This window comes from Pseudopipra pipra, chromosome 1 (genome assembly GCF_036250125.1).
Source record: "Pseudopipra pipra isolate bDixPip1 chromosome 1, bDixPip1.hap1, whole genome shotgun sequence".
Taxonomy (NCBI): domain Eukaryota; kingdom Metazoa; phylum Chordata; class Aves; order Passeriformes; family Pipridae; genus Pseudopipra; species Pseudopipra pipra.
The window spans coordinates 87,911,900-87,934,555 of NC_087549.1; the positions used below are offsets into that span (position 1 = coordinate 87,911,900).

Below are 22,656 nucleotides of genomic sequence, written 5' to 3' on the forward strand. Positions count from 1 at the left end.
TTGTAATTGAACATTGGTTCTTAGGAAACAGAAAGACTAAGAAAGACGTTGATATTTCCCCCTCACCACCAACACTAGAGTTGTCTATTTTTATTTACTTTGGGAGACAGGGGAAATTGGACAATTGGCTGAACCACAATAATCAGTATCACCCGCTTCTCATTATTTCTGATGCTTCCTTAAACTTCTGAAATCTTGAGACAGTGAAGAAAGCACAGTCTTTTTTTTTTTTTCTTTTTTTTTCTTTTTTTTTTTGAAAACCACATATAATCTGGCAAAAATTCCAGTGCTTTCAAGCAATGACAGGATATACAGTTGTCTTTGATCCATACATTGGGAAGGGCTTTGCCCCCTACCCCATCCCTACCCTCCTCTTCTTTGCAGTTTAACTTGGGCTGTCAGAAGTGGTTTCAGTTATAATTCTTTGCAGACAGAAATAGATCGATGTCCCTACAAGTGCAAATTCGTCTGTCAGTCCCCCCCAAAAAGGTGGTGGTTCTGATGTTTGCATCTCTCTTTCTTTGTAGCAGATGACCTGTCCTGAGGAAAAGTGGAAGAGTAGCTCTCAATTTGGGAAAAGAATATGCAGCATGGATGTTGGTTTTGATTTGTGGTTAGGTGCAGGCAGAAAAGAATGAAAATGTGGTTCAGAAATCAAATGCAGACAACCACTGTTCTCCTTGGAGGGCTTCACAGAAAGCATGTATGTGCAGGAGACACTGCTGACCACTGACCACAACCCACTCACCACCCATTAGGGATTTTCAGAATCCATAAGCAAGCCAATGGCAAGAGATTTGTATCTTTTTTTTTTTCCCCTGAGGAGGAATTTATTGTATCTCTTTTAAGCTTTTGCAGCTGGCGAGCTGGGTTTATATCTGAACTTGAGGCTTCATCTGAGCTGGGAAAAGCTCAGATAAAAAAGAAAAGGTTCAATAGACAAAGAATGGGGAGTTTATGCTGGGCATTTGCAAGTTCTTCCTGGGGATTTAAACTACTTGTAGATCTAAACCTCGGATTCAGCTGCCCTATGGAAGGGGATTTGTCTTCTCTGTTTTCACTTCACCCCCAGCTCTTTGAATGTAGTAACATAAAGCTTTGAAAATACTACACTGAACAGTCTCAGTCTTAAATAGCTTTATTTCAAAGCTGGCTAAGTCTAGGCACGTGGCTTAACCCCGTTCAACTCCAACACGTCATATGTGTCTAAGCTTGCTTAAAACTTGCGTTCAAAAGTTAAGGATGCCCCCCTGGGATCTGGGCCAATGCTCCCAGCCCATGTCCTGGCACTCATAGCACGCTACGGGATTGCACAGAGTTGGCAGAGTTGTGAGCACCTCCCAATCACCCTGAGCTTGTGTGAACACTAGTGTGGCTAGTCAAACTTCTCTGTCTAGCATCAGTCCTCTTATTAGCCTTGACCACGTGTAAAAGAGGCCAAAACTCGCATTTTCACTCTCAGAAGCTTTTCACAGCTCTGTTGATTCTGTCTGATGTGCTTTTCAACTGAGTTTGTATATAACATAAAAAAATTTATATAATAAAAATGTATATAACATAATAAAAAAACCTTTTTCTCCTTGTGCAACTGTTCAAAGCTAAATTGAACATGCAGAAGAAGTTCATTTTTTCCAAAACTCTCATTCCTTGCCACTGCTCTCCTGGTGATGCAGGTGGATATGCTGGAGATGATGAGGGAACCCAGTGACTTGTTTCTCTTTCTGACTTTTCAGGGTGCTAGAGAGAGAGCCACAAATCATCTCCTCTCAGAGACCAGTGGTCTCTGACAATGTAGTATGCAAATGTTCTGGTCCATGTAACTAGAAGGAAGGAAGATTTAACTTTATGTGAATTTATTTTTTTAAAAATTGTCTTGATCTCTTATGTGAGAGGCAAGAGACGTGAATGAAGTATGTCTGCCATGGTGGTGCTTCTCCCTTCCTGATGGAGTTAGTCTAGCACTGTTTGTGTTGGCTGGATACAAAGCTGTGTCTCTCCCTAGATAATAGCTGGTGGTATGGAGGACCTGAGAGCTTTATGATGTGAATGCAAGCTCGACATAGAAGAAAACAGTGAATTCAAACTTCTGTGTAGACATGCCTACTACCAGTCTCTCATCACCAAACTGAATGTGAGCATTTATGCCCTATCCTACTGCTTTTGCTTTAGTGAGTGTGTGTGTGAGAGCAAGGGATCATACACTTGTAAGGAAACAACTCAGTTGGAGGGTGCAAAGCCCACATGCACATGACATTTTGAGTCATGGCAAAGATGCAGCCAGTAGGCAGGAGAAAGAAACATAGGAACTGTAGCTCATCTGTGGTTATGCTATTGCATATGCTGATTGAATGAGAGGGAACATTTCACTCCTTTATTAATTCACCTGCATTGGTACTTGATTATGCTACCTGCTGCAGAGCCCTTTCCTTGTTATAAAACACAGTTACATCTGCAGGAAAAATTAGGAAATGGCCTGAAAACACATTTTTTACACTGTTACATTTGTAACCTAGATAAAAATTTAGCACCTATACTAAATGAACAGTGGAGAGTTGAAATAGATTTTGAGCTAAGTAGATTATGCAGTATTTGATCATCTATTTTCTAGTCTTTCTGAATGCCTATTGCTGTACCTTGTGAAGTGAATGCTATTTTCTGCAAATGCAAAATTATGTTACAGTTTTCTGCTATCTATAGGAATGCAAAATGAACTCTAAATATATGGAAACTTTCTATTACCTACATAGACCAAAAAGCAGATGTCAGTCGTGAGTTAGTCCAAGTGAACAGCCAAATAAAGTTCAGCCAATGTTATTGGGAAATGAGGAAAATTAAGTAGAATATTTTCCAGCATTAAATTGCCTTGCTTCTCCAGCATGCTACTGGTATTAAAAATATAGATTTGTTACGCATGCCAGCAAAATATTTCATCCTGTAGAGAGAAGAGCATTGTGAGGGAAACTGCAAAATAATTTAGATTCTGGCTTCTCAAGGTCTTTCCAAGGTATTTATTGGGGGGGGGGGAGGAACGCAAACTGCAGTTGGTAAAATAACTCGGAGAGAAGTCTCTTTGTGGAAAGGGGTTTTCACAAGGCTCTTAACAATGGCTTAAGAATGGAAAGAGGTTTTCATAAGTCTACCTATTGCAGTTTTATGAAACACGTGTCTATTACATCACTTAAATAACTTGTCCTACAGAGCTTTTAGTTTGGGCACTGTTTTGACTGCAGTACTTCAAATAACTCAAGAGTGTCAGGTATGGTTTTGATTGAGCCTTCTTGCCCAAACGGAGGCAAAACCTTTTGTGTTTCTGATAACTGTTTCAACTCAGCTGAGTTCTTTGTGAATTACCTGAAATTACTTAAGTGCACTTTTGGATTGTACCTGATAAAGCAGAAACCTTTCATGAAACTAGTCGGGTTTCCCTGACCTGTTTCTCTTAGCTTGATCTGCCCTCTGTTATGGGCAGTTTTATGCAACATGATGCAAGCGCTGTGATCCACCCTCTTATCATCCAAGGTTTTGTGAAGCTGGGCTTAAATTGCTGGAAAAACCCTACCTGTGTCTCTGGAAAGGACTTCTTTTGGGTGTATCCATAGGAAGAAATAAACATGGTGCTCCATGCATCTCAAAGGTCTAGCCTGTCTCAGTGGTGGTGATTATATTTCTACCTGTTGTGATATCAGTACCTGGAAACTACAATGGTACCACCACACAGCCCAATGCTGTTAATTTTTTGGACAAGGGATTGGTGCTGTTTTGGAGGAACTGACCTCTACAGATCTCTGCACCTCTGGTGATCTGCTGACCTGTGGGGGTGGGACTCCCCTAAGGACAACAACCTTAGGGAGCACCTAGCACCAGCTAGGGTCACAGATGGGATTGGCTGGGCATTTTGGGATAAAATTTTGTTTTCTGCTGAAAACTACAGTTTTGTTTGAAACAGAAGTATTTCTCAGGAGCAGGCTGATTTAATTAAACAAATAATCAGTTACACAACTTCAGAATAAATGGAGATGAAATTAGGGCATTCGTATATTTTCATCTACTGTCTTCTGTTTTCTTGCAAGCTTGAGTTTTTATCTACTGTTAGCATGAAAGCTTTTGCTTCAAAAAACCATAACTTCAGTATTTTTGGTTCACTTTGTGATAGTTTGGTTCCAGTCTGATGTTAAACAGCATCCATTTGGAAGTGTTGAGGTTTTGGAAATGGAAGCTCAATTTCTAGCCCTGTCATAATCCCAGGATCCCAAGGTCACTAGGTGTATTCCTGTGACCTTCATATTTTAATGCTTCCCTGTAAGGCATCTAAGCTGTGATGGTATCCATAAAGTTTGTAAAGTATTTCTAATATGAAGGAAAAACAAACAAACAAAAAAACTGCTTATTCAGTAATATTCCCTATTGAAGCTCTGCTTCTAGTAATGTGGAATTGAAGCAAGACCATAACATTCTTAGCAAAGGAGGCTGCACTGGAAAGGGGTTCTGAGGGGCAATTTCTTGCTGTTCCTTAATGCCAGTAAGTTTAGACTTGTATGGTCTATGTCCTTGGACATGAAGGAATGAAAGGTAGGGATAGAAGTAATATTTGCTGTATTCTGAATATAATATATATCTGTCCAAAAGTCTTTTGATTCAGCCCATATTGGTTATTTAAGAGTGTGCAGCCTTTCAGAAACTTTTTTTTTTCTTTAAGAAGAAAACTGTACATCAGAAAATGCAACATTAAAGCTGCATGTACAAGAAATAGAAGTTTTTGAGGAAGAATATAGTGAAAATACATCTCATAGACTTACCTGAGCCATATAGAAATGCATCTTTAGCCTCCTCTGCAGGCTTCTGCATACAGGACACCATGAATATGGAGCACAGAATGTTAACTTGAGAGTTGGCTATTTGTTTATATCAGCAGATAGTAAGTGCAAAGGCATTTAACTCACATAAATTTTTCTCAGTTTTTTTATTTTGTATCCATTTTCATGTTTTGTTTCTATTTCTGTAGGACTCCTGAGGTCCTGCTGTAATGTGGGTAAAGTTGCTCACACTGAGACATCTATAGATGTATTTTATTTTAAAATAGCAAAACTGTTTTTTATTCAAAGTGAGTCAGCTTGTACTTGATTCCACCCTTAAATATGTATCAGTTGAGAAACTTTATCAGTGCACATTTTACTGTTAGCAATGTAACCAAAACTAAAGCGCCTTAGCAAATTCATCTAAACTTGTATTTATTTATAGATAGACGGGCTCATATTTGTCTTTTCTCCATGCCATCAATTCTGAAAGCAATGTGACTTTTAAAATGGATTTTAAGAGGGAGGAGGCAAAATCTCAGAATGTTTGGAGATCCCTTGCAAACTTAAATGTAAAGCTGCTGTATACAGAATACTAGATAGAAGAGGGAGGTTAAAAGAGACTCTACCTTCACTCTGTTCCTTTGCATCTTATCCAAAAAAGTGAAGGAGTGGGCTTTACAAGGGGCCATGAGACCAGTGACCATAGGCTTTGGCAGACACTGAGATTGGAATAGCATTTGCATGGTCTAGCACTACTGTGGAGTAAAAATGGTGGTGACGGCCTGAAGGACAGCTGGGAGCTGGGACTTACTGTAGGGGCTCAGGAACTTTATATTGAATGAGGAAAGGAAAAAGGAGGTGGTTTAATTTGCAGAGCATTCAAATAACCCGACTGCCCATGGGAAGGTTGTTTCCGTGGAAGGTGCTGAGCAGCAACAGTCCGTGTGCTGAGACGCTCTTGAAGGCAAGCAGAGACAGGGAAGGGGAGCTCTCATGCCAGAAATCACATTTGAATGTCTCTTAAAAGGCTTTCCGTCACACTTTTTTCTGTGTACAGAGGACAGTTGACTTTTTTAAAAAAGTAAATAATCCTGCTGCTTCAGGTACCTGTCTAAAGACCTTGATGTTTACGCTCAATAATCCCACAGTACTTAAACAGGATTGATTTGCGACACTGAGCCAAATCAACTATATGACTGTAGTAAATCACAGGTGGTAATAACCTTATCTCAGGTCAGTCAAGCTGTCAGTTATCAGACCTCTGCCCATGCCTAGTGGCATTTTGGGTGAAATGCAACTCGGGTAGGTCCTGTGACAAGCAATGCATTAGATGCAGGGCAGCTAGCTCCTCTGCTGCTCTGCTGAAGAAACTGCAGAAAGGCAGTAGCAGAGGAAAGAAACTTTTCATAAAATTAAGCCAGAAATATGAGGTTAAAATATGTACTCAAAAAGGTTTGTATAATTTTTGCTGTTGTTGAGCATCAGCTTTTTTTTTTGTATATAGAATAAAATCTTGTGTTTGAATACAAGTATTTCTTCCCACTAAAAAAAAATCTTATTATTCAGTTTTTGTTTTCCCTAATTGGAAAAAAAAAATCAAAAATCCAAAATATTAGGAGCATAAATATGAGAAAAGTGTTTCTAATGGAAATACTTATTAGAAAACGTTTTTTCTTTACTAACATTTTTTTAAGTCCTCAGCCTTATCTCAATTCCTACAGTAGAAGCTGAGAAGTCTGTTTCACCCAGATGCTTTCTGGCTCAGCCTAAAGCAGACTTGCTCAAGCTATTGATTTTTTCCACATGGTGAAGGCAGAAACTTTTGTCTTCATCCCATAGACAAAGTTTTTTAATGCAAGATGGAAAGATCTTCTAACAGTTTGAATGGATGCTATCCCCAGTAAGATAAACCTTCTATCTAAAATATCTTCCAGCTCAGATTTTCCTCTGATGGAAAGATATCAAGTGATTTTTTCCACGCATTTGAATACCAGGGTGAAAAATAATGTGGCTAGAAATTCTTCAGGATCTTGAAATACAAAGGCATTATTATCTAGGTTGGGGTTTTTTTAATGTCTTCAGATGAAAAGCGTGGGGCAGAAAGAGTCTGCAAGGTTATATACATCAACACCTCACCAAGACATCAAGCATGTGGAATTCTATATTGCAGTGATTATGTTCTAAAGAATGCTCGAAAGAATTTTCTTCAGCTACCCAAACAAGTGCACATATATCAGGTAGTCAGTTCTTCAGAAAACAAACAGAAAAGTCCACAAAATAATCCCTTCTTTAGGTGGCCTGTTTCCTGTAATTTTCTATCTAGTGTAAAGTAGCCAAAATCTGTGGTCTAGACTGGTTTGTTCTGCAAGTTTTTTTTTTTCTTGGGGATTTACAAACCACAGAGAGTTGGAGTGGATCAGAATAAATATTTGCTCATGCACCTACTGATGAGAGCTTTCAAAGTCCCCAGTCTTGTTGCAACACACATGTGAGCATTAACATTCACACAGGTTAGGTAAATACAAAAACCTACATCTCCCCCCCTCAATTTAAGTTTAATGGAGACAACACTTTAAATGTGGTGTGTTTTTCTTTTCGTGTCCTGCAGTGTTTTCTGCCTGGCAATTCTCTAAGAGATTGTTATGTACCAGAGAGCACATTTTTTAGAATATTTTTTATCCCCCTCCCTTAATATCAAGCATATTATTACTCATCTTGGAGCACTTTGTCACTGCTGTTTCTGAGTTGGAGATTTCTCTGAGTATGATAGCAGCTGCAGCTAATAACATCAATTATACAACATCGAAGTTCCTGTTCTCCTGTTTTGACTGGAGGAAGTTCTTCACTAGGACATGCCATATAATTAATTGCCTTTTTTTTTTTTTTGGCATGCAAACGTTAGATAAAACTTCAGTCTTGCTGTGTCTATGAGAGAACAGCAGTAAAAAGATTCACTTGGGCAAGCCACAACCCCACTTGCTAGGGTGGCTTAGTGTGCAAGTATGAAAAAGATTTAGTAAATGTGCATTAAAAGGGTCTGATGCTTGTCAGATTTCCCTACTGTCTACATGTTTGTAGAAAGAGTGTTTAGGTGTGCTAACATGATCCAAACTTTCTTATGGTTGATAGTTTTCGTATGAAAATACAAAAAATGACTAGGTATGGCAGCTGTCTCCATGGAGTCTTTTCAATACTGTCAGATCTATAGCATTACCATCCTACAGTAACTTTAAAAAAAGAAAAATATATTTTAAAAGACTTAAGGAAAAAAAAAATTTTAACTGATGTGCATAAAGTCATAAACTAAAACATAAACTGAATCATAAACTTAAATCTGTGTCTGAGCAACTTAGTTGTTGACAACATTAAAAACACTTCAGGCACAACAAAAGATAAAAGATGTATTTTAAGATGAAAATTTGGAATTTGTTGTAGGTATTTATTTAAATTGATTTCTCTCTATATATTTATCTATCCTTAGAGTCGTAAGAGGTTTGATGTTTTTCTCCAAGGAGTGCATGTGACCAAGGGAAGAGAGGAGGGCATTACTAAGAGAGAAGGAGTGGAAAAATAAAATCAGTGATGACAAGGCTGGATTGGGTGGGGCAGAGAAATGCTGGGATGGCCAAACAGCCAGGACATGATTGCAAAGAATGAAGATATAGAAGCCAAATGTCTAAAAGTTAATTCATGGGCAAACGGCTCTGCTGAGAATTTTAACACATTCTCTTTGTTCATTTTAAATTCTGTCTCCAGGAACCTGGTAACTTAAGGAAAAGGGTCAAGATAAACTGAAAGCCAGAAATGCCAATATACCAGCTTGTTTTTTTAAACTAATGAGGTTTATTAATTTCCTATTTCTTAACCTGAGGCCTTTTGGAGTCAATTTATATACTATTACTTTAAGACCGTTTGTATGTAACTTTGATTTTTAAATGCCTATAGCCCAAGGATTGTTTTGGGTATTTGGTGAAAGTGAGGGGGGTTGGGGAGAAAGGGGAAAAAAAAAAAAAGTAGTACTTGGCAGAGTCTGTCCCTTTTCCTGCTGGATGTTTTTCAGGTGAATTACCCAGCTTTGCTACTGTATTAAAGTCAAGCCAGCTATGTGGAACTAAGGATTATTCCACAAATCCTCTGTTAATAGTTCTTTTAATAGTTCTTTTAATGGTACTTTTCCTCAAGTCTTACTTTGTTCCCTAAGATTTCCTACCCTGACTGGGAGTCTCCCATCTTTCCCAAAGCATTGCATCTCCCTGGCTTTCGGCCAGGCTGGGTACTGTGCTCTGCAGCCAGGAAGAGGAGCTGTGTCCCCCGCAGGCCTGGTGCAGGGCTGCAGCTGCAGATGGCTTTATCAGATGGACAGAGACATTCCAAGTATGCTTCTGGTCACTGTGGGATATGGGAATATAAAAAATAATGAAAAAGGAAGGCTTGGAGCAAAGCTGTTAGTCAAACTAGGGCTTTTTGTCAAGGTTTTTTTTTTCTTAGTTTAATTTTTTTCTTAAAGGGTGAAATTCTTTACTCCTAAGCAGACTGTTAAAGCTGTGTGATGTCATTTTCTTTCCTTTTTAAAGTTGTGTTTTGTGCAGCTGAAAGGCTGAAAGGTAAAACTATTAATGACCATTTTGTGACCTCTGCTCCAACCGCCCACAGCGCCCACAGCGGCTGCAAATTTTTAAATGCCTGATGGCTACTTGGCTCTCTGCAGCATTGTTATGTTGGTCAACAGCAGATGATATTTCAGAGATAAAAACGTCACCTCCCAAATTGCACCCGGCTGGCATGGACAATGGACAGATTAAAGAACGGGATTTCAGTGGTATGGTAGAGCAGGAGAACTCTGTTTTTTTGAGCAAGGCCTGCCAGGAGCTCCCTCTGGTTGACTCTGTGCATGGTGAAAACAAAACATGATATAGGGCAAGTGTGGGGAGAGTGCTTTGCAAGATGTTACTGCCTCAGAAAGAGGGACACTTACATTGTTGTAATGGCTGTAAAATATTCTGGGATTTCTGTTTCTTGGTTTTTTTTTCAGTTTTCATGGTTGCTGCTCCTGAGCGCTCCCCAGCTGTGTTGGGGTTGCACAGTAAGAGTCCTAAGAGCCTTCACGGCCCATCTGCCTTTGCTGGAGAAGGCCTTTCCTGGAAGTGGCGAGACTTTCCTTTTCCTTCTTCCATCTCTCTTTGCTCATCCCTCACTCTCTTTCCCAACTTCTTGGGCCTGAGAGAGTCTTGCCCAAACCATGTCAAGATGGCCAGGACAGAAGGACAGGGAGGAAGGAGAGATAAATAAGAAGAGTGGCAAGAGAAATAGCAGGTTTAGCGGGGGTACTCTGGTATTTTTGTGTAGCTCAATGTCTTCCAAGGCTCTGTTTTTTTCAGTTGGCACAGAGAGTTGTCCTAATGCTCTGATGATGCTCAACCCTAGAGGTGGCTGAGAGTCCCGGTGACATGTTGGAGGCACTTCCTCCAGATCAGTGTGCCAAGCCGTCACTTAGTAACTGGATGCAGTGAGGGGGTGTTCACTTCCAAACCGTGCTGCTCCTTGAACAAATATACACGGTCAGGAGTGATAATCTTTAAAACAATTCGTGTTTCTTCAAGCACTTCATGCATTTGCTCTCCTCAGTCTTCAGATCTGTGGTATCTTCTCACCTTGACTGTCCCAAAGAACATTTGCTCTGTAGTCATGTTAAAGGTTGGGGACTTATGGCATCTCCAGACCATGATTTTACTCTTTTTATCCCTGCTGTCACTTTCCGCCCTCCTTAGGTGCTTCCTCCTTTCTTGTCTCTTCTTTTCTCTGGGTGATACCAAATCTGGTGTCTTTCATGCTCTCTCACAGAGCACCTTGCCAGGTCCCCAAAGCTCTTTGGTGGTCTTTTGGCTGGACACTGCTTAATGCAGTCATTTTAAATTGGAGCCCTGTGTAAAACACTAAACAATAAGTGAGGCAACAGCATGTCATGGTGTCTGCTGGAGTCACAAATCCTGTCAGCAATGGCAATACCATTACAGTGGTGGTGTAGGCTCTGGGACAGCATGGAAAACTTTGAAGCAGGGCTGATTTCTTCTCTGTATTGGTGTCTTGAGTGTGCTGGATTAAACCTTTTCAATAATTTATAAAACCTTAAGCACTCTGGGCAGTATTTTTACAGGGAGTGATTGCATTATGTTCAGGAGATATCTTTCTCAGCTGGGCTATTAAATGAAAAGCTGAAACCTGCCTGTGATGCCAAGAGATGAGTGCTCAACAAAATGAAAGCATGCAACTTAAATTACAAACATTCTTGTGTTGCCTGCTTTCCTACTTGCTGCTGGTTGTTTCACAGTCATACCAATAAACATAAAACCTCATCTGTGAGAAAAGCAGAGGTAAATGCCCAGAAATTAAAAAAAAACTTTCCCACTTTGCACAACCTGCATTTTGAAATTTGGCTCAAGCTTGCAAGTGAATTGATTTGTACTGCCTATAATTCCTGCAGAAGGACAGCTAATTTTGAGAGATGATACGAGATATGCTGAGCAACTGATACACCATTTAAAAAATCCTGAAAACATTTCCAGACTGAGTCGGTGCACCCAGGGCAGCTGTGCTTCCAGGGAGCTGCTTGCCAGTGGCCATGCCTGCAGGAAATGCAGCGTGACCTGTGGCAAACCTGGAGGGTGAGAAACACTACCAGAAGATTTCCATGAGTGGTTCTAAGTGTCCCAGGCGGTTGCTATGTGAGCAGGACACAGGAGTGAATGTAGAGCCAAGGAAGCAAACAGGAGAGGTAAGAGGACCCTCTTCCCACCATGTGCAGAGATGGCAAAGCACTTCTGATCGTGTGTCCCTGCCGATGGGCCGACAGCATCGCCTTCTTCCTTGCTAGCTGGCTCTGCATGCATGAAACCTGGCTGTGAAATAGAAATGTTTTTTTGGAAAGCATAATATTATTCTAATCATAAATTATTTGGGAACACAATACAGAAATAGTTTTAGATCACTTCTTCCAGAGGGATGTTTTTGCAGTCAGGGTCTTTATCAACTTCTCAGTGGGAACTGCATTAAATATTGCCACAAAAATGCAAACAGTAGTGCCTTTGATAAAGCAATTTGGCATCTCTTAAGCAGAAAGATGTTTTGTTTTCCTAAGATACGACACTGTTTTCAGTGCAAGGACCTGCCATATGTGCCAGCATATGGAAAGAAAATGCTGGTTTTGTTAACATTTGTGTTCGTAAGCTGTGGGGAAGGAGCGAAGGAGGTGGCTGTGGTAGCAGTTGCAAAGTGATCTCTTATTGCTTAGGGGACAGCACAGGAAGCCCAAAAGTCAGTGTCGGTGGCAGAGATGCTGGTGACCTGCAGTCAGCCTCATGGGCTTAGCTCCCCCCAGAGCACTCTGCCAAGGGCTTTCCTTCTCCTCAGTTTTGCTTTAACTCTTCCCCTCATGTGCCAGAGCAAGGCTGGTCCCACTGCTGCCTCTTCCCACTGCAGAGTGGATAAGCTTTACTGGCCATACAGTAGGCATCTTGAAAATGTGAAAATACCTTCTTAGTACTTTCTGGTGTCCCATGAGTATTATATATTTGATTAGTGCATTATTTTGATTTTTTGACTGCCTTTGGTTCAAGAATCCTGAAAGGAAGCTGTTGTGCAACTGTTTTAATCTGATTTTACAAGCCGATTCCAGTTTGATTCCCAGCACAAAGAAACAAAGAAGAGCTCAGTAGTATTTTTTGTCCAAAAGTAAAAGCCCCTCCTCCTTTGAAGATTTTCTGTAGAGTGTTATGTTTAGAGAGTGATTTGCTATTGTTTAAATTTAATCTCTGTACTTACATTGGGATTGAATTAATGATGGGTTATTTTTCTGAGTCATTATTTTCTGGCACTCACAGCTATGGAGCATAAAGCCAGGTCTTCATCGGATGTAAACTGGTATCACTCCACTGAATTTAGTGGAATAATTCCACTTTAAATTATGTTGGGCCAGAGATGATATTATAGCTGTTTTGAAGAAAGCACTCTTTTGGACTTCGTTGGCCTCAAATCTTCTAATTATTTTAGAAGTGTCTAGGCATTAACTACCAACTGCATTAGATTTATGGTAGCATAGCCAGTCCTTGTCTCTAGATCGCCTCAACTGGACCCAGAGGCATCAAGAAAAGGTGCAATGCCAGATTGAACCATAGGTATGACATTTTTTTGTGGTTAAAAACTGTATGTGGGAAAAGTTCATCACTAAGGGCTGGCGACCTTTTACATGCTCTTACCCATGAGAACAAACTTTGATCTGTTTGTTGGGGGTGCTGTACTGCAAATCCAGGGGACACATCTGGGAAGCAGAGGGGCTACCCCTTTTTTGGAAGTAGTTATTTTTGCTCATTCTGCTTTTCAGAAGTGGGTGAATCTGGGGAGACCTGGCACGTAGAAGGGCAGCAGCAGGAGCAGTAGGTAATGGACTTGATGTAGGGGATGAATCTGTCGCCACAGCTGGGGTGATGGAAAGAAAGAGGCTTTTCGTGGAGAGTCTGAGAGGCTGTGTAGAGTTGCTGTGATCATAGAAGGTAGTTGAAGTTGCTGGGGTGAGAGCAAGATGGAAAGAAAGGATCTCCCCCACTCTTGTGCATGTTGGGCAGGGAAGGGTTTGCTTTCACACCTTGTATTTTAATGTGTTATCTCTTTAATTCTCTTTTAAAGAATTTCCTTACCCACTACTTGTGAAATGGCTTGTTAATAAAACTTAGTTTTGAGAATGGGAAAGTTTTGCTTTTTTTGGGTGTTTACAGTAAGGAGAAAATGTTTAGAGGTGGGACTGTTTAGGAGACTTATCTTTTTTTAGATTGACCTGATGGATTCAGAAAATACAGAGAAGCCTTCAGGTATATTGTGGGTATCTCTTCAGAGGATGTGCTGCGGACCCCATTCATGTAAATCCATTGTGAAATAGGAGGCAAATTCTAAGACCCAAATGAGGACTGTGTCTTGCACTGAAGTTGGACATCCCTCAGCTTGGACGTACAAACCCTTACATTCTTAGTGTCTTTTGCTTCTTTTTACAGCAACTTTGACCAAGGTTGAGGGGTTTTTTTTAAGCTTACATAAATTTTGAATTTTGTTCTGTGCGAAGTATTGTCAGCTACTATTGAAGAAATTCTGATGATGTAAGGTCACAGCAATAGATCAGTCATATATGTACATGGTCCATGTATTAGAGGCTACTGCTGGAGCTGCAGTAATGTTTAAAGTATTTGAGGCCTAATCCACTGCTTCATTGCTCCAGGTGTGATAAACGCTGTTGACGTAGTGCAGAAATTGGTGACATAATACAGAGAAATTGTCTCTGCGCTGCTTATGTAGCTATTGTGGTGAATCTCCTGTTAATTCTAGTTTTCAGGTGCTTTCTCATTTTATTAGAGGGGGGGATCAGGTATGAAGGTGGAGAAGAAATAAGTAGGAATGGCTTACATTTGCGCTCAAACTGTATTCATGAACACTTATGCAAAACTCACTTTGCATAAGCAGGGTATGAATCCTGGTTACTTTTTCTGGAGCATGGTAGCAGTGGTCCTGCAAAACCAAGTCACCATTGAAGATCTTGGCAAGCAAAAGATTCTTCAGAAGTTTCACCTGTGCTGGGGTCAGGATGGATACAGAATGTACCATTCTAAATATTCATCTCTCATTTATTTGCGACCCTTCTCCTCTGTGCCCTCCAAAGTAGCCAGATTGTCATGGAAATCATAATTATTTATATAGAAAATTTATTTTAAAAAATTACTTCTGGAGCCATAGGTTACGAGCCTACCTGTTAATTTTTTTGGCTTTATTACCTAGACTGTGAGCTAGAGACTTTCTTAAGCCACCATTTTGACTCTCATGTGAGCACCTGACTTAACACTTTTCTTAACAGCTGAGAACTGGAGAAAATCACCAAGTATCATGACGGTGCTGCTGTTCTGAGTGAAAACTGTGTTTCCACAGGAAAGGCTGTTGACCTGTTATTTCTTTATACCAATTTACTTTAGATCCTAAAAGAAATGCTGAAAATTCCTATGCAGAAGAAGAGTTTATTTCCATGACTGTCATTAGGCTTACATTTCCTTTGGTCCAAGGTGTGTGCAACATAGTCAAATGGAAGTAGAATGGTATAGTTACCAAAATAGATGTGTTAATTTCTTAATTAATTTTTTTTTCTGTGCAGTGTTTTTAAAGTAACAAGCATTGTAAGCAGCATGTTATTTTTAAACCAAGGACATTTTGTGCTGAAATTGGCTGTTGCAACACTGGGTTAGAATTAGAATACACAAAATTCAAAACCACAGTAACCCTAATTTTGCCATTCTTGCATTTTTAACTGCTCAACAATAGTGCTGTGTTTGTATAATATTTAAAAATATTTGTTAAGGAGAATGTAAAGAGCTACTGGCAGGCTTTTCTGTTAACTGTTTCTGCACATTGATCCACTTTGCTCAGAAATAAGCTGTAATGAAAACTCAGGGGTGAGTACTCCTGGTGTCCACAGCTCACACCTCCTTTGCATCACAAGCAAAGGAGCAGCTGCAGCCCCAGCCAGGATGGGGGCAGAGACCTGCATGGTGGAGTGGACAGTCCCTTTGGCTCAAGCCACATACACCCATGATGGGCTAAAATCTGTTTGATATTTCCTTTCTGAACTCCCCCCTGATACATGCATACCTGGTTTTGTAGTCTCCAAGGACTTACTCCAGCAAATGAATAGTAATGTTCAGGATAATGTAGTCAAATCATGAACTTGAGTTTTATACGGCTATAGTTCGTGTCATGACCCTACAAACCCCAGTTTTGCCTGGCTTGGTCCTGACGTTCCAGCCAGCACTGTGGGGAGAGGCTGCTTCCTTCCAACCTGACCCAGCTGTGAGCTGCCTGATTCTCCCTGCAAGAGCTTTGCACAGTTGGGACATGCATATGTCCACCTTCAGACGGAAATTAGCTTTGGATTTCACATGTCACTGGTCAGATTGACCTGAAAGAATTCATGTGGAAAAAATAATGATTGGAAAGCAGCTTGAGAAATGATTTCTGCTTTTTGCTGTTGCCCTGCATTTTGGTGTATTCTGTCTGTATTTTGAATATGAGGTCATCTGATGCATTGTAACGCGATAGCAATACAGACTGGGTAATCCTGGGAACCAGCATCTTGAATCTTGCCTTTCCAAATTTTACTGTTGTAAAACTTGACTTCTTTGTTAAAAATGGACAGTTTCCAGGGAGCAAAAGAACTCCCAGAAAAGAACTGTTGGCATTTTATATTTTTAAGCTGTCTTGCTGAATGAAAACAGTTGATTATTAACTTGATGGTGTGACAATGAGTATATAGAACTTAAATATCTCACCACTCCCACAAAGAAAAAAACCCCCACCCTCCATTGTATCATGGGAAGATACATAGCCAGAAAAACTTTCCAACTCGTTAAACTTTTATACTTGCTTCATACATGCTTAATGTAGTCTTTTTTCCATCCTATGATGTTGTTGGGCTGCTGCTGGACGGATCACAGTGGAGGACGACACCATCAGTTTAACAGTATTTCTTTCTGAATGTGCTTTTCTTATTACAGAAAAAGCTGAATTGCTTAATCTGAAGGATTAAAAAAAGGTTTCCTTGTTTGTGCATTTCAGGTTGTTTATTCTGCCAAGCCTGATAACGAAATCAGTCAGAATGTTTCCCCTGTAATCAGTTTAGTCAGCTTCTGTGATTGTGTGGCATATTCGGACAAGGGCAGGGATAAAGGAAGAAAGTTTTAAAAAACAGGAAAATACTATTGTAAATATATCAGGCAAGTTATAAACTGGGAAAGGGCAATTGGAGTCAAGCATCATACCTACTGCTATTTGTCATGCTCTATGGTAGATGTTTTGGTCGGTTTTTCTTCCTCTGTGGCTTGTGTTTGACTTTTTAGACAAGGAGTATGGGAAAATACTGATTTAAAGGACTAGAGTTTGGTTAAATCACTTTTAAACTGTGTATTTTTTAGTGGAGATGAGTGGAAATTAGGTCACTGTAGCTGACTTGAGGTGAGAAAGGAACAAAAAACCAGTGATGTTCGGGCTCATTTTGAACCTTGTGCTGTGTGGGACGGCTCCAGGCTCTCCCTTCTCTGCACTTGGAGAGGCCACATTGTGTCTTGATGTGGGGCAATAGCTGACAGGAAGCATCGACTATTCCTTTGCTGTCTCTGGTGTAACTTTAGTTTTCTGGCGCCCTGATGGAGTTCTGTTGCTTACTCTGGTTGTGTCCTTCCCCTTGCTCTTCCTGCTTCTCCTTAATCATCCTCATCTGCGAGCCTGGGGAAAAGCTGCCTTGCTGCACCTCGCCCGCAGGTCAACTCATCCCCGTGACAGCATGGGAGGGGATGAGGGTTTCAGCTGGTCATTGCACTCGTAAGTGAGGATGTAGCAAGTTCTAAATTGAGAACTGTTGCTTCATATGTGTGCCTCTGCAAACCCGTGGATTTAGACATTCCCTCACCATTAATTACATCCTCTCGTCTTTTAGCAGCAAGTAAACAGGCCAAGTTGGGCATGTCATTCTGCTGCAAGCAGCCAAACGCAGTTTCTTGTTGGTTGGATGCTTGCAAGTTTCTCAAAGTATGTGGCTACTCTCTTTTGGGAGATGCACCCCATGGGACTCTCCTCAGGATGGGGAATAACCGGGCAGCTCAGCCCCCTTCTTGGAGGATGTACGTGCAAGTGACGACAACCAGTCTGATGTTGCCAGAGTTGTTCCCTATTAAAAGCAGGGGCGGGTGCTTCAAAGGGAGGCCCAGATCACCCATAACTGATAGGCAGAGGGATAATTCCTAGGTGGCACTGGAATTGAGTGGTGCCATCATTTGCCTTGGTGCAATCTCTGACGAGATGCTGGGTGTCACCACCTCTTTTCTGGAAGCTACAGGGTCCAATCACCTGCATTTGTGAGTTGTTTGGCATCTAAGCTGCTCAGACAGATGCAGTGCAAGACTGACAAAATTGGCAGAGGCATCTGACTCTGGCAGCAGTTTGAGCATTTGCCTGTTTGCCTTGTGGGAGCCCTTAACACACCATCTCCAAGTGTGGTGTCCCAGAGAATGCTAAGCAGCAGTCATGCAGAGGTGAAAAGATTTCCAGGCGAGCTTCAAAGAGAAGGATGTGACTAACTGTCTTGCAGGGAGCCAGGATGTGGACCCAGCCAGATGAGGCAGCTCACATGAAAGGGCTGCCAAAAGAAAGGGAGAGGACAGACAAAACAGGGACTGAGGAATGAGGAGGAACAGGCACTTGAGAAAGGTAGAGAGGAAAGTCTCCACAGGCTCTTTCCAGCAGCTGGGAGATGTCTGCTCTCCAGGGAGGTAACCTGTGGGTAAAGTGATGAACCTCAAGCACACTGGCTGTCGTTCCTGGCTCCACTGCAAGCCTCTGCCACTTGCCCTTGGACAAGTCACTCTCCTGGTGACTCAGTATCCCAGCTGTAAAACAGAGATTGCTGCTTACCTCACGGGGATGTTGTGAGGGTAGGCTCGTGGATGCCTTTGCAATTTGATGTATGAAGTTGGGGGGAACAACAAAATGTGACCACAAAGACAAACATGAAAAGGGATTTCTTCTTCCCTTGCTGCCTCTGAATGTACTTATGTTCCTATTGATAATATAGTGGTGAGTTATTCGTCACTGACATATATGCCTTCAATTGCACTAGTGGGAACAGTTTTTTGGATGCAATTTTGTATGTTTTAATAATATGTTAACGTTTTAAGCAATTTCTAATAGAAAATTAGAAAAAATAACAAACAATTAATCAAAGTCAGACTAACCAAGATGTAATCAAGTAATATGAGAGTGGAACTAGGAGCAGAGTTTTTAAAGCGAACCTCAAAAAGAGAAAACACAAATCCTGAGGCATAAAGAAGGAATTCTGTTTTGCGTCCGTCTTAAATCCTATAGCTGAGAATGTACCTGAGGAAGTCTAAGACCAGAAACCAAATGGGGTCACTCGTTAGCTCTCTCAAATAAGCTTCTGCAAAAGGAAGGGGAGCTCTGGTTAGCTTTAACCCTTAAAAATAAATGTCATGTTGATCGTATTCACCCACAAGGTGGTCCAGTGGCTATTTCTGGCTTTTCAGGGAGCCAGAAAACAGCACATTTTAGGGCAGTTAAGGTATTGGTTGACCTGGTGCTATGGCTTAGTCTGTGCCTTTATGTGCTAAAACAAAATGGAAGTACTTACCTCCTCTGTTGGAAGAGGGCTGTGAGACTTACGGAAATGCTGTAAAGAATGTGGAGATCTGCAGGTGGAAAATGCTGGGGGCGGTCACAGCGTCAGAGTTTTACACGGGCAAAATTCACGGTTATATTTCACCTGTCAAAGCTGGCTTTTCTCTAAAAAAACCTAAAGGAATTGGCTAGAGAAGAGGAACATTCATCTTCTCTTAGTACTGTATTTTTAGGGCTTTAATTGCATAAGCTTTCCTGGCACTTGCCAAGGCTATCTTTGGAGAAAAAAATAAGATTCTTGGTGGCAGCATGTGGAAACCTTTTGTTGTTAAATTTTAGTCATGGTTCCTTTTTTTCCTTTCCTTTCCTTTTCCCATCTGCAGTTGAGTACGACAAGGAGTTCACACCTCACCAGCGGCACCACAAGGAATTCAAATTTAATTTGTCTCAGATTCCTGAGGGGGAGGCCGTCACAGCCGCTGAGTTTCGAATCTACAAGGACTGCGTTTTAGGAAGCTTTAAAAACCAAACCTTCCTTATCAGCATCTACCAAGTGCTGCAGGAACATCAGAACAGGTATGCAGGAGGGCCTTGCTCTGTGCCACCAGCTGCTGTCCTGGAGAAGGCTGAGCTTTGCACTAATGTTGAGAGGACTGAAAATAAATATCAGGTTTGTTAATGTTAACAGGGTTATGTTGTTGCATGGTCCTTTCCTTGTGGGAAATGGGCATGGTAGAGTGCAAACAGACCCCAGCCAGAGAAAGTCCACAGTATTGTAGCCTGGGGTGTGACTTAGCTGCAACCTTTGTGTTGTCTTTAAATAGAGAAAGAATCTGACGAGGAGCAGTAGATTTTTAATACCAATGCTGGCATTGCACTTGTGTACTGAAATACACATTCCGCCTTTCAACTTAATCCTACCAGCATAAAAAGCATAGCCTGTTTGAAAAATACTGGTAATTAGTTCAAACTTGACCTACTCGCAGCTGGACTTAAATTAAAGTAAATAAAGCAGAAGAAAATTCAGCATGCATTTTGTATATGCAGGTACAGAATCACTCCTTGACTTTCAGTGGCGTTGAGAGAGGCAAAAGTGAGAGAGGCACAGTAGAAACTTGGACACAAAAAATCCAAACAAGTGTAAATGGAGTGATTAATTTAAAACCTGTAATGTTTCAGATGGAGGAATCATGTAAGGCTAAAAGATGGAAATACATGGTCAATTAAATGTCAGATTAATGCGGTGGTACAAAAGGGTTTCATTACTCATTAGTACTGTAACTGTTCCTCTGCTGCAGGCATAAAAAAAAAAAGAAATCAGCAGTGCTAAAAAAAAAGCTCCATTTGTTTTCTCTGTGAAGGTTTCATGGATGTTTTCCTTTCTGCTCCTTCTTTCTCCAGCCTTTCCATTGGTACCATTTGGGGCACCATGAGCCTTTCATGATTGGCAATTGTGAAGGCAAGATTAAATAGCTTGTGATTGTTCTATGGGGAGTGTGGCCTCTGGGGAAATGGAGAGAAGTACTTGGGTGAATAGGTGATGGGGAAGAAGGTGTGAGTTTTAAAAGATCAGTGTTGTGCTTCCCTTTGTGCTTCGAGTTGCAAATTGATGGAGTGCCTCCAGGAGTAACGTTCTTGCTGCTTAGGATGTTAACATCAATGCCCACTTGTTACATCAAGAGCTGATGGAACTCCAGACGGTCATGCAGATTTCATAGGTGTTAGCTGTATTGTTCATTTAGAGCCACATTGAATAAAAAATGGCAAGTGTTGGTCTGCTTTAGATTCCATAAACAGAGATCCCACCTCTGGAGCTGGAGGAAAACCTCTGCCAAGTGTCTGTGGAAGCAATTGATACTCTGCTCTGTGACGGTCACCAAAGCAGGGCACAGAGTAGGAGAACTGTCAACTTTTGTGTTTATATAACATTTTTTTCAGAGTAAACTAAGCAAGCAAATAAGACTTTGCAAGAAAGAGAATAAAGTACAAGATATGGCCCCTAATAGATCCCATTCCTAACAAGTTTACAAACTCTGTTCTGAAAATGACTGTGTGCAGCAGTGATGCTGCAACCTTGTGTCTTTTTTTAACATACCATACCAGAAGCATGCCAAAATCAGATTGCTCTGTGAAGCTGTGATGTGCATCCTTTGGCACTGGGCACTTTGGCACCTGCATGTGCTGGACATCACTGGGTGCTAGAGACTTGCCTACGGACAGAGTAGAGGCAGCAGCTTGGGTGGGGACTACCAGGGTGGTCTCTGTCCAAAGCTGGCAAGTATTTTGGGTCTTTCAATTCCCTTCCATCATGTTCCTTCTGCCGTTGCTGGCGGCCATGCTGAGGGGATCCCACTGTTGGGACTGGGAATCATAAAGTGGCTTCCTCCAGATCCAGACTGCCAGCAATTCACTGTCCCTCCTGACATGGGCTAGGCGTGAACCACTGACCGAGGGATGAGTGTCTGTAGTTCATTACTAACCTCTGACTCATCCAGTCCCTCAAGGCTCCCTTTTTGTTTCTTTTTCTTCTTTATTTATTTATTTTTACTGGGGGGAAGGAGGGAGATGTTTGGCTAAAGCAACTTGTGCTTCAGATGAGTCTGTGGGAATTGTCACATCATCTGCACAGAGGTGGGCAAGATATGGCTCAGAGAGTTTTGCAGCTGTAAAAAGGACATGCCCTTTTCTACCCTTTTTTCCTTTCAACTTAAAGGACTCTCTAATTTACGGGTAAAATATAAAAGCACATATGAAAATGTATGTGCTTCTGTATAAATACATGCATAGGTTTGTATTCTCTGTATATATATGCATATATGTTAAATATATGTAGGTGTTAAAAGACAGTTAAAATGAGATAGTAGAAGCTGCTTATTGCTCAGTGTTATGGTCAGTTGAGGTCTGACTCCATAGGCTACTGCTGCTATAGATTCAAATGTTCACCCTCATTGGTGTCCTGCGTGGACTTTGGCCTGTAAACGTTCTTGAAAATAAATACTAAAAAGTGGTATTTAGCTGTTCACTAATATCTCTGCATGGAGAGGAAAAATGCCTCAGATTCTTCTGGTGTGCCTTAAGGAACTGTATTCTTCTGAGTCATTTTGGGTTTTGATCATCAATTCACTTACTTGCTTTTACTGGGGGGGGAAAAAGTCCCAAATGCTTTTTTCTCCCCCTTTTGTCTCAGTGGATTAATTTGAATGCAATGTTTTCTTTTCCTGTTCAGAACACTGGAAGGTTAAATTATAAGAAAAAGAGTGCACTGGTTTTTGAAGGAACTTGCTAAATATTTGTAAGTCTTCCACTGAATTTTACCAGACATCTTCTGAGCCAGAAAATAACAGCTGCCTTTAACTTGAAAAAACTCTACTAAAAAAGTTGTGTCATGCTTCCTTTGGGCTAATGGTTTTGAATAAGAGCCTGATATTTCCTGACATTTTATGACATTTTATTGCATAAGGAAGAGTCTGTATGGATCTTGAAGTCTAGCTGGTGAATAGCAGGTGAGACAGAGGAGTTGATGTAGTGCCTTTTTTCATCTTTTTCTGCTTACAAATATTCCTTCTGGTCAGGAAAATTCATCTCTAAAGGCTGCAGAAGGTGCCTGTTCAGTGAACATCTGCAGTCTTCAGAGAAAGTTCAAAGACAC

General features: G+C 40.9%; 1 protein-coding gene across 1 annotated transcript in view; it reads left to right on the forward strand.

Annotated features, from left to right (window-relative positions):
• Nucleotides 1-22,656, forward strand: part of BMP6 (bone morphogenetic protein 6) — an 86,379-nt gene that overhangs the window by 41,611 nt on the left and 22,112 nt on the right. The window contains exon 2 of the mRNA XM_064663971.1: nucleotides 19,391-19,583. Within this exon, the coding sequence (XP_064520041.1) occupies nucleotides 19,391-19,583 (193 nt within the window). The remainder of the gene's footprint in view (nucleotides 1-19,390; nucleotides 19,584-22,656) is intronic.